The sequence below is a fragment of the Myotis daubentonii genome, chromosome 10, assembly GCF_963259705.1.
Source record: "Myotis daubentonii chromosome 10, mMyoDau2.1, whole genome shotgun sequence".
NCBI classification, from domain to species: domain Eukaryota; kingdom Metazoa; phylum Chordata; class Mammalia; order Chiroptera; family Vespertilionidae; genus Myotis; species Myotis daubentonii.
In genome coordinates, this window is record NC_081849.1 from 84009446 (window position 1) to 84024920 (window position 15475).

General features: G+C 42.6%; 1 protein-coding gene across 1 annotated transcript; it reads right to left on the reverse strand.

Moving 5' to 3' along the window:
* Positions 1-8428: 8428 nt before the first annotated feature.
* LOC132242560 (cyclin-K) lies at positions 8429-9216 on the reverse strand. The gene has a single exon (XM_059711289.1). The coding sequence runs from the start codon at positions 9206-9208 to the stop codon at positions 8429-8431; it is 780 nt and encodes a 259-aa protein (XP_059567272.1). The 5' UTR covers positions 9209-9216.
* Between the last annotated feature and the right edge of the window lie 6259 nt (positions 9217-15475).

Consider the following 15475-nt stretch of genomic DNA (forward strand, 5'->3'; position numbering starts at 1 on the left):
GTTTCTTCTAAGGCCTCTTCTTTGAGCACATGCATGAGAGAAACATGAGTCTTTGATGCCTTTCTATAAGGACAGAATCCCATAAAATTAAGGCTCCTCCATTATGACATTGCTTTGCCTTAACTGCCTCCTTGGAGGCCTTATCTTCAAATACAGTTCCATTGGGGATTAATGTTTCAGCACCTAAACTTCAGAGAACACTATTCAATCCATACATTTCACCCCTGCACCCCCAAAGTTCATGTCCTTCCAGTATACAAGATACATCCCATCCCAAGAATCCCAAAAGCCTTAACTTGCTGCTTTGCAACTCTAAAATCCGGTCTCATCTACATGACACCTGAATCAGGTAGAGCTGAGGCTTCATGACCTCAGAGAACCAATGGGCTTGGGTTGAGTTTTGGGTTGAGTTTTGACAAAGGAAATGGAGAAAAGGAAACATAAGTGTTTTAGTTCTGAAGGAAGTAGAGTTAACAAGATTTAGGGACTGGCTGGATGTGAAGAATGAGAGGAAATGGAAGTCCATTAGACCACTCAGGTCTCCAGCTTAGATGAATGAGCGCATGGCGTTACCATTAATCAAACACGGCGGGAAGAGAATAATTGTGGGAAGATAATGGACTTGGTGAGAAAGCACACACAACTAACTGTTGCCTTGGCTGTTCCCTATAAATCTCCAAGCCTAATGCATAGCTAATAGAGTGCATCAATTTACTGCTTGCCTTTTGTCAGCCCCTTCTGACCCCAGTATTTCTAACCACAGGAAGCTTCCTTTATACGGTTCATGACAAACCACAGTCTGAGCCATTGGGACACTTGACGGCACTGTACTGTATGATCTTGTCCAGAAGGTCGGAATTTGGAACTCCTCTGCTGCCCCCGGTCAGCCACATGCAAGGGGAGCTCCTGGAGCTGCCGCAAGCTCAGCTCCTGCCACGGCCTTGGCCCTGGGATTCAGCTCCGGCTCCCCAGAGGCGCCTCTGTTCGGCTGGTCCCGAGGAAGGACTTCCCATGGCTGAGGAGGAGTCGCAGGAGGACCCGCCCCTCCGTTTCAGTTCACATGTGTCCCTCTCCCCTTGGCTATAGGCGGGCATTCTGTTTCCACCCAGGTGGCCATCCCCATTGACCCTCTCAAGCAAGCAGACACACACATACACTCATACACACACACGCATACACGTACACATATACACAGAGACACATACACATGTATGTATACAAGCACATACACATTCATACACATGTACACATATACAGACATGGACACACACGTACACACATACAAACACAGACACATACACACATGCACGTACACGCTCATGTACACCTATACACAGAGACACATGCACACACGTACACATATACACACATACACATATATACACACAGAAACGTACACACACGCGCGTGTTGTTGTTGTTTGTTTGTTTACCGAGGTCCTGCTGACCTAAGAACCACCACCACGTAGCTTCTATAAATCCTCTCCCCAGACAGAGCCCGGAAGCTGAGGACACAGCACATGTCAGCACAGGCGTTCTTTTCCCATTCTAACCTCATCACTCACACTGCTTTGGAGCCCTCCTGGCAATGCTTTATGGTTGGATCAATGCCTCGAGGTAAAGGGCCTCTAAGTTTCTAAGTCCAAATTAGCCAAGGCCAAGGTTATGTTGAGAAACTTTATGGTGATTTACTTAAATAATTACTTTAAAGTAACTTTTGTTTTGAAGCTGTGAGGGTCCTAAATTTGGACCTAATTGACATATTCCTGTTTTGCTGTTTTCTGAGCTATAAAAACAAACAAACAACACCTTAAAATTACTAAAATATGCCAAGTTAACAGACTATATGTGAAAATAAATCTCCATATAGATAATTTAAAATATTATAGTAATAAAAACAGTTAAGTATTTGTTTTTAATGTTCTTTTACACACATGTAACAAATATATTCTTTAATTTACTCTATTGGAGTGAATAATTTGAAAGTCTATTACAAAATAAATATACTAAGTTAAATATTTAAAAAATAAATAGAAGTGAATGTAGTATTTTGGTTGGTACACAGAGCAATTGTTGCATTTGCATTGAGTCCTCTGAAAAAATTGGTGATGGCACTTAAAGGGAGAGCGTTACTGGGAGTGGCATTATCTCATTTCAAGTTATTGCTTTAGCAATTAAAATTTAATAGTTATTTTGCTCTTTTGGACTCAGGGAGGTGTAAAATAGGAATATTAATGAGTATTAGTGATTTAACCTCTAGAAAAAAATTCCTTTAGGGTTGAAAATAATACCTGCATTATCAGTGGTAGGTACTTTCAATGCTGGTTTTAGAAGAAAGCACTTTCATGGCATATAATTTTATTACACATTTTTGTGATTTGGTTGAATATTTTGCCTAACAATTTTATGTGCACGTTATATTGTCTAATAAGAATGAATGTGTTTAATTATTGCCATAAAATGTTAGTTCAATACAAAGTCCAGTAATACCAATTCTATTAATAAAAAGGGAGGGAAAGGTAGAAATACAAAGGCTAAACTAATCATAAAATACTGATAACAACACTGACAAATGCCTTATGAACTGTAGAAATGAGAATTTTATGTTTATTCACTTTGTTTTCGAAGAAACTTAGTGTTGTGGTAAATATCTTTAAGAACATATTAGTTTTAAAATACTTTGTTCATAAAGAACTTACAAGGGTCATTCCTGGCCACACATGTCGTTTCAGAGAAAGCAAAAACAGGAGAAAAATTGCTGAAAAGGTAACTGCTACAAGGAAGTATTTTTAAGTTTAACATCGATCTTTTGTTTGATGGATGACATTTATTGTAGTCAGTAATACCACGGAGAGGTTTCTGGAGGCAGGGCATGCATCCCCCTTCTGGTAACAGCACCTTGATCTCCCTCTGATAAAGCACCTCCTCATTCTACATGGATCTGGGTTGACTCCTCGTCTAGGGCCAGCTCCCTCCTGCTGCATTAAATCTTGAGAAAAGTGAAATATGGTAACAAAAATATCTGGACAATTTGATTCTAACAACACTGCGTATTAGGGCTCTCCTGGCTTCTGCTCTCTGCAGACATGGGTTGGATTTTATCAACTACCCATTTCCTTTCAATAAAGTGTTCTCTGAAGTTAACCAGAATTGAATTCTGCTGCATTTAATCAAGTAATCATAAATAATACCCCAGTGCACACAGCCATCCCTCTGCAACGCTTGAGAGCAGACCCAGGCATCGGGAAATAATTTAAATAGAGTAAAATTAGTCTCCTCCCCTCCCAAAGGGAGGTCGGCACACAGTGACGAAAGTACCTTCAGGAACTGGAATTCTTGGAGATTAGAACCAGAAGTCTGGTCTCTACTCAGATCCTTGCTACCCATGTGACCTTGAATGTCATTTAACCACAGTCCTCATTTTCGCCTTCAGTGGGGATAACAAAGGCAGGTCATTTACTATGACATTTTGCATTCCCTGTGCCTTATGGTTCCAACATACAATTTTTGCTCAATAAAGCTTTGTAAAATAATTAGAAGTATATTCTACCTGCCACATAGGTAAGAGAACTGTTGCCATTTGCCATGCCCTCGTCTGCCCAGTCTCTGAACCTCCCACCTTCTAAACCTTATTAAGCAAGACAACTGGTCAGTTCACTATCGATTACAGAATCCAAAAGTGCTGGAGATAAGCTTTGAGCAACAACTTCTAACAGGATAAAAGAGTGTGACAAGCTCCTCCCAATCATATGTACCCTCTTCAACTCTGAATCAGTCAGGATTGAGGGATGCAGAGAGTCAGGGAACAGGAAAAAAAATGTTCCCTTCAGGCAGCAGTATTGCAGGAAAAATAAAGTTTCAGGAGGCCACTGGTAGTGATGCAGTCGTGATGTGGATGTTCCACTGGTAACAAACTTCCTGAGCTTTGTTTGAGAATGTTTTCATTTCTCCTTCATTTCTGAAGGACAGTTTTGTTGGATGTAGAATTCTAGGTTGACTTTTTCAAATTTCATCACTTGAAATATATCCTTCCACTGCTTTCTGGCCTCCAAAATTTCTGCTGAGAAATAATCACTTTGAAGATTACATGAATGTGATGAATCATTTTTATTCTGCTGCTGTGTTCAAGATTCTGTCTTTGACTTTCATCAGCTTGGATTTAATGTGTCTTGGGGTAGCTCCTTTTTGGGTGTATCCTATTCTAATTCATTAAGCTTCGTATGTTTGTATGACTACTTTTGTGGTGGTTAATTTTATGTGTCAACTTCACTGGACCAGAGCAGTGTGTGCCCAGATATTTGACGAAGTATTATTCTTGGTGTTTCTGTGAGGAGATTTTGGATAAGATCAATACTGAAACCATACACAGAGCAAAGAAGAGCATCCTCCCTAACATGGATTTGAAGGCTTGAATATAACAGGAGGATTACTCCCTCCATGTAAGCACATTCCACCCGAGAGGTTGTCTTCTAACATCAGCACTTTCTTGCCTTTTGACTTTTACTGACCCCACTCAGGTTCACATGAATGTACACAACAACCTGCAAATAATGTTTGCTTTGCTCACTCTGGAATCGGGGACTAAGATCCCATAGTCCCACACTGAGAACACAGGCTGCTGACTTCAAGACAGCTGGCAAGATGGGGAGGAGGATGGGGCAAAGGCACGTAAAATTTACACAAAGTCTTTCTAACATCTTTTCATTGCCTTTTTTCATGATTCATCATTTATTTTATTGCTGTAAACCTTTGATTATTTTCTGACAAAGTTGCTTCTGACAATTTCTGCTTATTTTTGTTATTGTTTGTTTGTTTATTTTTTTTATGTTTCTGTGGGGAGATGGGAACTTGAAGCTGCCTGCTCTTCCAGTTTCCAGGTGCTATTTCTTTGTCACTCTTTATAGTAATACTAGAGGCCTGGTGCATGAAAATTCATGCACTGGAGAGGGGAGGGGACCTTCAGCCTGGCCTGCCCCCTCTCACAGTCTGGCAGCCCTCAGGGGCAGGAGGCAACCTGGTGATCAGGGGAAGGAGATGCCCCCATCACACTTCTGCTGCTGCCACTGCCAGCAGAGCAAGCCTCAGCCGGCCCTGATTACCTGCACCTCTAGCCAGCCCTGGGCGGCTGGGCAGCTGCCATCTGAGGCTTGCCTGTGCCTCGGCACAGCCCTGGGCTGCTGGGGGCCTGAGGGGACTGAGGTACTCTGAAGGCAGGCCCACAGAGCAGTTGGACCTGCCTGGGGTGGGCATGGCCTTGCCACGTGCCTGCTGCCCGAGCGGGGCTGAGGGGACTGGGCGCGACCATCTTGTGGCTGTGGGCGCCACCATCTTTGAGGGTGTGGCAGTCAATTAGCATATCCCCTCTTTATTAGATAGGATTTTGTGCTTGGTTATGAAAGTTCTTTAAGTTTGGGATCTTTCTTACAGTTGTATGTTTTCCAAGAAGACTTGATAGACTTGATATAAGTGCTTGTATTTTTGCTCTACTCTGTCAGATCTATAAAAAATCACACATCCCTCAAAAATATGTGACAAAGCAGATTATTTAATTAACATAAAAAAATAACTCATCACCTCTGAGTCAGGTGAGCTCAGAGGATAAAAAACAAATAGTCTCCTTCATATTTTCTCTCTTCATCCTTAAACCTACATTCAAGGAGGAGCTCACTAAAACCAGGTCAATAAATGTCAGTGGTTACTATAATGATTGTAGGACACTCAACTGAAGGGCATCTAAGTCTCATTTTCATCACTGTTGTCTCCCGAATCACTTAGTGTCAAATTTTTTTACTATGACATATGTATTCTATTTCAAATATTTACAGTTGCATACCATTAATAAAAACCTAACTTTAAAAATTATATAAAAACTTGGGTTTAACATTCAAAGTCATCCATGTTCAATGATCAACCTGAACCTCTGCCCAATGACGGCAAAGCCAAGCCCTTAGATCTTGAGGGTCTTAGTTCTGTTCTTTGTTTTATAATAATTTCCTGCACTTTCTGCAATGACTTTTCATCTTCTTCTCACTATTATCATAATAATAAAAGACCAAGAAGCGTCATGACCAAAATGACCAAATGACCGGTCTCCATGAGGTGGCATTAACTACCTCAGCCCGGGTCCGGTGGGTGGTGGCGGCAACCGGAGCAAAGCAGCCCGGGTCCCAGCAGCAGGAGCAAAGCAGCCTGGGTCCTGGTGGGTGGCGGCGGCAGCCAGAGTGATGCAGCCCAGGTCCTGGATGCCGGAGGGAAGCTGGTGCTGGCAGCCGGGGGAAGGAAGGCCTAATCTTGCATGAATCTTCGTGCATCCGGCCTCTAGTATTTTTATAACGTAAAAAAAAGAGAGAGAGAGCTCAGCCAAGTAACTCACTAAAGCAACTAATTTTGACTGGAACCAAAAACAATGGGGCTGGTCTGTAAATATTGAAAAAGAAAGAAACAAAAACAAAACTGAATCACAACAGAGCTAGAAAATATGAGTGATGAACAGATGAATGATATTATGCCAAAGGGAAATCACAAAGTGATAACTGCAAGGACCTACAGAAAAACTCAATGTGACAGGTGATAATCGTGTGTCCTTGGGGATGCAAAGCAAGACAATGAGAATGGGAAGACTTGTACTGAAACAGCTGAAGAGAGAGCGTATTTAAGGAGCTATTTAGAAGGACTATTCCTCCAGAAAGCGTTTATGTATTTTATTCAACATTGGGTCTTGCTAAGACAGAAATGGAAGTTGGAGGGTATCGCCAACAATCAGCAGAGATCACCTATGAAGAATGTGAAACCAAGAGAGGTGACCTCGCTTCACCAAGGTGAAGCTTCTTAGTAAAACAATTACCCACAGAGCTGGCCTTGCAGTGGCTTCAGAAGCATTTTGGAGCATATTTTAGTTTCAGTGGGGAGTTAGGTAACATGCAAAGGCTTTAGATCTATGTGGAATAGCACACACTTCGTTGAATGGCAGAGTTAGTCAAGGTTACACAAATGCAGGTAAGAATAACAACTGTGAGGCTGGTTTCTGGTCTTAAATTTCTTGTATTCTGTTTATTCTCCAACGAGATCTTAACTGTTTCCTCCACTCATTTAATGCAGACGAGGCCTTAATTAGCAGTCCCTGCGCCTCAGAAGGACCATTATTTTCCTAATGCTGCTCGCCCAGGGCTGTTTAAATGTAATCCCGCCCCACAGAAAGGAAGCATCACACAGGCAGGGACTTAGATAACCTGAGCTACAAACAAAACAGGCTTCTTCCAGCAGCAATCCGAACAAAACCCCAGAAAAAAGAAAAAAGAGCCCCAAGGAACAGGCTAATGGACGGAGAGGATTTCACATTTTTAAATGAAGTTTGCTTAAAGAGGAAATTATCGTAAATGTAGAAAGCGATACTTATAAAAATAATGATACTATTTGAAGTAACATTTCTTTCAAGTAAAGATAAAACCACATCAGGAACAACTCCTAGAGGGTATGAGTAGAATCACTAAGAGGATTTACACTAAAGGTCAATATTCAATTAATGTAATTGTGGAGATACTGACAGGGGGCCTGATTTATGGGCATTTGTGGGACTAAAATGCCCCGTTTTTAGAAACCAAAGCAGTTTTCATAGTTGACGTCATGTTAAATCCTCGTCTATTCCGACTGACTAGGATAAGAGTGCCTCCGTGATCAGGAAGGCCCCCCCCCCGCCCCCCTTCCCCCCCCCCCCCCCCCGCCCCGTGCGATGTGTAATGGACTGTGCCCACTGCCATAGAGCCTCTTTAGCTCCAGGTGCTTTATACTCGGTCTAGTGTGCATGCTAGATGCCACCTAAGTGTAGCTAGGGCTTCAGTAATAACTGATGGATTTGAGCTGTTAAAAGGTAAACCAATCGATAGGTCAATAGTGGGATATGATTGTTGAAACTGCACCAACAGCTCTCTTGAGTCTACTCAACATGTAGTGAATCTTTAAAAGCATAAAAATAAGAGTTCTTATGTCTTCCCAAATGCTTCTTATTTGGCTACAACTTGGGACTTCTTAGAGTGTGCCGTGGTTCTCCTAATGTCTCAACGTTTAAGAATCAATGAGGCGAGCATCCCTCCCAGTTCCGGAGACCCAGGTCCGGCTCAGCGGACGCCGCGGAGCAGCTGGACCGTGCGGGGCTCCGCCCGCAGAGGAGCCCTTCCCGCTGGGCGCCCGGAACGCGGGGTCCTGGGTCCGGCCGGCGGGGTGGCCGAAGCGGGCAGCAAAGGAACTTGCAGATCGATAAAGGTTCTTCTGACCGACTGGATGTCATGGAAGAGAACACGGAATAGAAGTGATGACGACAGCTTGACTTCAGATGGAGGGCCATCTGATCCATCTCCTGGGCCTGGTCCATGTCTTCCCATACTGCAACTGTCCAGCATGATACAAGGTACCCTGCTGCTTCCTCACCTCAACTACCCTTCAAGATCCAGGATTTGGTGGCAGATATCTTCCAGAACATCCATAGGGACATCTTGCACAAACTGCTCCCACCATCTCCGATTCATGGGTTTGGAGGTCCATTCTTGGATTTCAAATTTACACAAACGACCTGTGAAATACATCACTGCCACTGCTATGATCTCTGGTTCCCACTGCAGTGACAAGGTCGTGCAGAGACTGTCATTTACAAATGTCCATGCCATTTGAACCAACTTTTGAACTTTGTTTTTATCACCTTTGAGTTGTTTTGCATACTTGAGTAGGAACTGGTATGGATGTTCTACCTGTAAATCAAACTTTATAGTCTGTAGTAGGATTCTCTCCAGAACCATTACTTCTTCCTTTGGGTCATCTCCAAACTGGCCAAATTGTACATCATTTAATAAACTACGGGCTGTTTTGATGATGTCTTTACATTTTTTGGGTGTTTCTTCTACTTTCCCAGCCAGAAAGAGACAACAAGCTCCTGTTATATATCTTGGAAATTGCTTAAAGGAATGAAACATATAGAAGCGATGAAAATAAATTATTCCAGTTGCCAGGGTATCATAGTGTAGTCCCAAACGTGTGCCCACATCAGAGATGAACCGAGCCCCCTCTCGGCGGTACCTGGCCTCAGTGGCTGGGTCAAGTCCTTCTAGCTGAGAGGGTGTATGATCCAAGTCTTTCTTATCCCAGTACCAACATGGTTTTGTGTGGTACAGGTTTGCTGGGGTTACTGAAGGGCTTGAATTTTCTTTATTCGCCTTCATTTATTAAAGTAGACTTGTTCTTTAAAAAAAAAAAAAAAAAAAAGAATCAATGAGGCAAAAAACAGACCAGTGGCTGTGTTGGTGGTGGGTGTTGGGTGGCTGGTTGAAAAGGAGGTGAAGGGGTTAAGCAAAATGTATATATATAAACACAAAGACATAGACAACATTATGGTGATTGCCAGAGGGAAAAGGGGAAGGGCGGGTGGGAGAGGCAAAGGGGTAAATGGAGGTGGAAGGAGACTGTACTCTGGGCACTGGGGACGCAGAAGTGTGTAGGTGAAGTTTTGTTGCGTGTACACTTGAAACCTGTACGGTTTTGATACCGAATTTTTGGACTGGAACCTGGATTCTTTGTCCTCCAGAATCAAAGAATGAGTTCATGGACAGAAGGTGGCATAGCAAAGATGGAGATTTACTGAAGAGCAAGTACAGACTCCCACATAGGGAGAGGGAAGAGTCCCACAGAATGAACTCCCGTGTAGGGAGGGGGAAAGGGCCCCACTGAGTCGCTTTTCTCTAAGGCTTATAAAGGCTGCAGTTCCTGTGTCCTGATATCCCCTCTGATTGGTCAATATTCCCCTTCGAATTGGTCACTATAGCAACCCCTGAGCTCAAAGGTCAAACCTCACATGGGACCTGTGAGGCTCTCCTCCCTCATTGTTCTCCTATTCCTTCTGGGCTTTCTTCCTCCTTCTTTAATTTGTAAATATAGACCTTTCTTGGCTACTTCCAGTTCCTTTGTCCTATGGAAATATACCTGCTTCTGCTCCCTTGTCTTATGGAGATGTCACTGCACCTGCCTTGTGTTATGGAAATGTACCTTCTCCCAGTCTACAGCCCCGCACTTTCCCATGGACCCCAATTCTAAGAAATCCCTAAGCCTGCCTATGTTACCCCAATTCCTGCTTCAGTTTTATTAACCAATGTCACCCCAATAAACTCAGTAAAGGAAGAATGTCTGATGTGACAGGCTTATCCCGAGCACGCTGAGCCTTGACCCTAGAGATAGTGCTTGTGGAGGTAGGATAATTAGACCACCTGCGACCAACTTTGTTTTTATTGATTTTTTGAAATAAACACATGCCTACATATATGCAAATATACATACATATACTATGTATTTTTAATATCTCTTTTTATGAGTACAGGTGTCAGAAACTGATGATCAGGATCCTGTGTGGGGATGAGGAAAGGAGCTAAGAAGCATACCGTTAGCCTTTGGAGAGAGAAAACGTTAAGTATATTTGTGTCATGTGATAATGCAAAGTTAAGGTAAGAGGCTCAGGAAGTGTAAACCAAAGTTCTGTAGCGGGGCTTTTCAAACACATTTAGTTGTGAAACAGTTTACTCAGCAATTTACTCATATTTAAAGCAGATAAAACCGAGCTGCTTCACTGAACGGGCCTCTGTATATCCCAGAGCCCCACTCACTAGCTGACAGTTTGCAATCATTGTGTTTAAAATAATCACAAACGTTGAACCTCTATGGCTCCCGCTTTCAGAAACAAGAGTGGAATCAAGTGCTCATCACCAGATCTCCAAGTCTGATTCGGCAGTTTATTCTGTTGTATTGAGTACAGAATCTGGCAAATTTAGACAAATCTGGTTTTTAGCTGTGGCCAAATAAGGAAATCTATATTGCTTATAAAACTGCCTTGTCCACTCACCAATATAATAGGCACCTAATATTGCAAATTCTCCTGATCTAGCCCCCATTTCTAAGCATTTTAAAATATAATTAGGATGCACCCATTTTTTTTACCCTCAAGGAGGTTGCAATAATAGGAGTGAGAATTATATAAATAACTGACAAAACAAGCAAAGCCAGGCGCATAGTAGGTGTCGGTATAAGAACGTCGCTTTGGGCCACAGCAGGAGAAACAGTTGTCATGCTGAAGTCAATAGCATTGCCTTGCGGGCCAGTGGAACCAAGGGTGAAACTATATGTCTTAAACCTCCACAAACTCCAGTGGCGTCGCCTGGGAAATGAGATAATGAGTTCCTGCTGATGTGACGCTGCCGGCAGAGATGAAAGGCAGTGATGCTCCGTGCTTGGTCACAGGGGCTGTTGATTAAGAAGGTTTAGGCCATGGCAGAGGGGATAACAAGCTTCGAGATTGCTGTCTGTGCGGTGTCATGGAAAGTGCATGTGGAACTACGAAGAAGACATACTTGTACATATTTCGGGTAAATGTAGGCATGTTTTCTATTCTGATTCATGCTCCCACAGCCACACTCTTTGTCCATCCGTGCCCAAGACGTTGAGTGCGGTGGTGGGAGGGTGATTAGTAAAATCAAGCATGTCTAGATACATGGAAATTCTAATTCCAATTTGTTTCGCTCCCTGCTCTACGGTTTTCTTATTGGTGGCCTATTTCTTTTTCTTGGCCATGCATATTTAATTAATACCCTTTTACAGCCAAATTCATTTTATTTCTCCCTGGCCTGCAGTTTTTCTTGGTCTACTGGCATTGCCCTTGCACACGCAGATTTGAACAAATAGTATTAGTTTAATTTAGCTTATAATTATTAAATGATATTTATATGGTAGGCACTGTGGATGAATCCAGGGATACAAGTATAAAATAAGATATAAGTATTGTTGTCATCGACATATTAATGAATGGACTTTTGATTTTTGTAAGATAGCCCTTCACTTTTTCTGCCACGTCAATTCTATAATAACTCTTCCTTTCACTACTGATTTCTACAAATACACATTCAACTCCAGCTCAGTATGCGTTGGGTGGAGAGTCCTCACTTGGGCTTTGTTGCGGGAACAGCGGGACATCAGTGACATAGCCTGTTGGGTTGGATGGAGACTCAGGAGCTGGAGGTGGCTGCTACCTGGGAAATTGTCTTGCTAGTGGAGCTGGTCTGCAGAAATCATCGGAAAGCCCAACGATGGGGTTAAAATGGTCTTTTCACCTGGACTAGGGGGCAACCTGGTCCCAGCCCACAGGTGAGTGACACAAATGTCTTTACCTGAAGAGAAACCCCACTGGAAGCCAGGCCCATTGCTAGCCCCTCTGTTCCAGCTCGCACAAATCCCTTACTTCCTTTACAGTTAGGAGGTCTCCTGTACATCGAGGGCTTCATAGCTTCTCTATCTAATACAAATTCAGAAGAACTCATCGATAACCCATGGGCCTACCATCCATGTCATCTGTTTAGTGTCTCTGGAGGCCCTCCTATTACCGCCTGATAGCTCTGCAGGCCTTGGCAATGCTGGGGACAGAAGGAGGCAAAAGAAACAAGGTCAAGCGGTGTTTTAACAGCAGAAAGAAATTCACCAACCCAACAGCATCATGGAGATGAGGCCTGCAAGCAGGCTGGGGCACGATGAATTCAAGGAGCTTGGGCAGGGAGCACGTGATGATGGAAGCACAGCCAGGAGAAAGAGCCAAAGAAGAGTCAACTTCAGCCTCAGGACGACAAGGCTTTGCCCACTGTCACCCCCTGTCCTGACATCTTTTATTCTACTTATATTTAATAAAAGAGATCTCTTTCATATCTAATGCTTTTTCAGAAAAGTGGGCATCTTAGAAACTACTTCTAAATGTTGTAAAGATTGAGGTTAAAGTAAAAGAGCTTAAGTCAAAGTATCTAATTTACTGCTCCTTGAAAATTGAGAAACTGAGTTTAGATACATCTAATTCAGGATTAAGTTTTAGAAGAACTTCTTTGAATTACAACAAAGAATAAAAAAAGAATACCTGTTCGAGCCCACCCAGGGACACACACACACACAAAAGAATACGTGACTCGCCCAAAGCTTTGAGTGATCAAATCTGCAGATATGTGTCTCCTGAAACCTGATTGCCCCTTAAAATCCGAGCACATCCATGCTCCTCCTCAGCTCCCTCAAATCCCTTCAGCCAGACAAGACTATTTCCTCCTCCCTATACCAGTAATCCTAGGAGTGTTTGTCCAGCTGTTTCACATGTGGAAGGAGATAGAAGGGTAGCCTTGGGCATCTGACGGCATTATTCAAATTCTAGCTCTAACACTGCCTAGCTTGGTGGCCATGGGGAGATGATGTAATTGCCTCAAGCGCCACATCTTCATCACCTGAAAATGGGCCTAGTGATGCATCATGTATCACCCAGGCTGATACGCGGGCATATCCGCTGTTAACACATTGACTGGCTCTGTTGGTAGGGCCCTGGGCAAGCAGAGCGGCAGTGATTTAGGATTGGTTTCTAAGTTGGTCCACTTTTCCCTTTCTGTTGTGACTTGCTTTAGTGACGTATTATGCTTCATCATCTCAGTGAGTAACACGGTGTGTTGCAGAGCACAGGCGCCATAAGTGAATACTAAATTAATAAAGGAAAACGAGCCACTTCTCTTGTTGTATCTGGATCTTGCTGTTCTGTGAGTGGATTACCTTTTTTGTTTGACTATTTTCATCATATGAGAGACTTAGGGCCCTGCAATGATGACCTCAGTATCATTAGTGGAAGAATATGGTCTTATATATGGTAGAATCCCTGTGAGAAACCACATGTCAAATTGCAGCTGTCTTGCATAGGCTATAACAAGTAATACGGTTGTTTTATTTTGCTTTAAGTAGTGTAAAATAAAGACTTTTATAGCAAACTGATTTATCTTCAGATGGGCCCTCTGAGACTGCGGTTGGCTTGATCACATCAAGGTATGTCAGGCTGTGGGCTCAGTCTTGGATCAACTCCAGCAGCCAGACGTAATACGACTACTAACCCAAAGCCCACAAACCAGAGACGGAAATACCAACCACACTGCCAACATCGTCTATACAAAGTGATGTATAGCGAGCGATTTGGATAATTACTTCCAACGACTGGAACATGCTCTCTAGCAAATCTCTCTTGGAAGCCAAGACTCAGGAAGTTGTTGAAGAACCATGGGCAGCGCTCTGAAAAAGGACATAGCGTCACTTTTCAGCGGCAACCGTCACAAGGGCCACTGGTGTGAAATCAAAGTTGTCACTATAAAGTTTTCTTCTAATCCCTTGTGGGCCGACGCGTCATCGAATCCTGCCCATCGCTGGTTGCTGGGTTTCCGAAGACAGCGTGAAATGGGAGGACTGCTCACACTACATGGCATGATCGCTGCCACTATCAACCGAAGCATCCCTTCAATCCAATGCCGAAGCTAAAGGGCTTTTGTCACCCGGACCCCTGCTCTTTGTATCTCCATCACTGGCTGGCCTTCCTCTGCTTTCTGTCTTTCATCATCACTCTCTGTGAATGTTCCTCATGTACCACCTCCCTCACTTACATTTCCCCACTTCTCATTTTACGGATAGAGAATGTTTATCGCCATTTGTGGAAGGACCCATTTCTCCTATTTAGTTTCCTTTTATTGATTTCTGGTCCACGTTTAATGACTGAAGTATTTATTAGTGTACTGCTCTCTCCCAACTTCCCCAGCTAGAAATCAGAATTGAGCCTATATTTTATTGAAAAATTCCATGCTAGAATTATGCATGTCATCCACTGAAGCACAATAACTATAATTATTCTGTAGTTAGAGAATTTTAGCTGCAAAAAGGTATGTCTTTGCTTTTAGATGTTATTGTTTTTTAGTGTTTCCTTAATAGAAATTGTGAAGTTTTTTTTTATGATAGAGAAGAATTTCCTTTTGATAAACACATCACTGTTTTTTATTTGACCGTTTTGAAAATCAAACACTATCTCAGCCCAGTGGTCAAGGCCAACATCCACACTGATGAGTCATGTTGTAGCATGTACCTCTGACACAGTGTGATGTGAATGGTTCTTTACCTCTCCAGTCTTCTTCCACAAAACCCATAACCACAGTGTAATCATAAAATAAGTGTCAGATACATCCTAGTTGAGTGAATTTTACAAAAGATCTGACAAGTACTCCTCAAAAATATTATGATCATCAATAACAGTGAAAATCTGAAGTGTCAGAGTCTAGAGGTGCTTCAAGAGATATGATGACTACATGGAAAGTGGAAACTGGAGGAGACGCTGGAACAGAAAAAGGACACAAAGCAGGTAAAATGTGAGACAACCTAAAGGCGGCATAGGCAATTACCGTAATAGTGTGACATAGTAACACTAGGAGAAACTGGGTGTGGCCTGTATGAGAACTGTCTGTACTATCTTAAAAAATGTCCTGCAAATATAAAATTAATATAAAATAAAAAGTGCATTGTATTATTGAAAACAAAGGGATGATGAATATGAGATTTAAGATAATCAGTTTCTCAGATGGGTGGTAGAGAGATAAAACCATACAATCATTATAAAGACACTG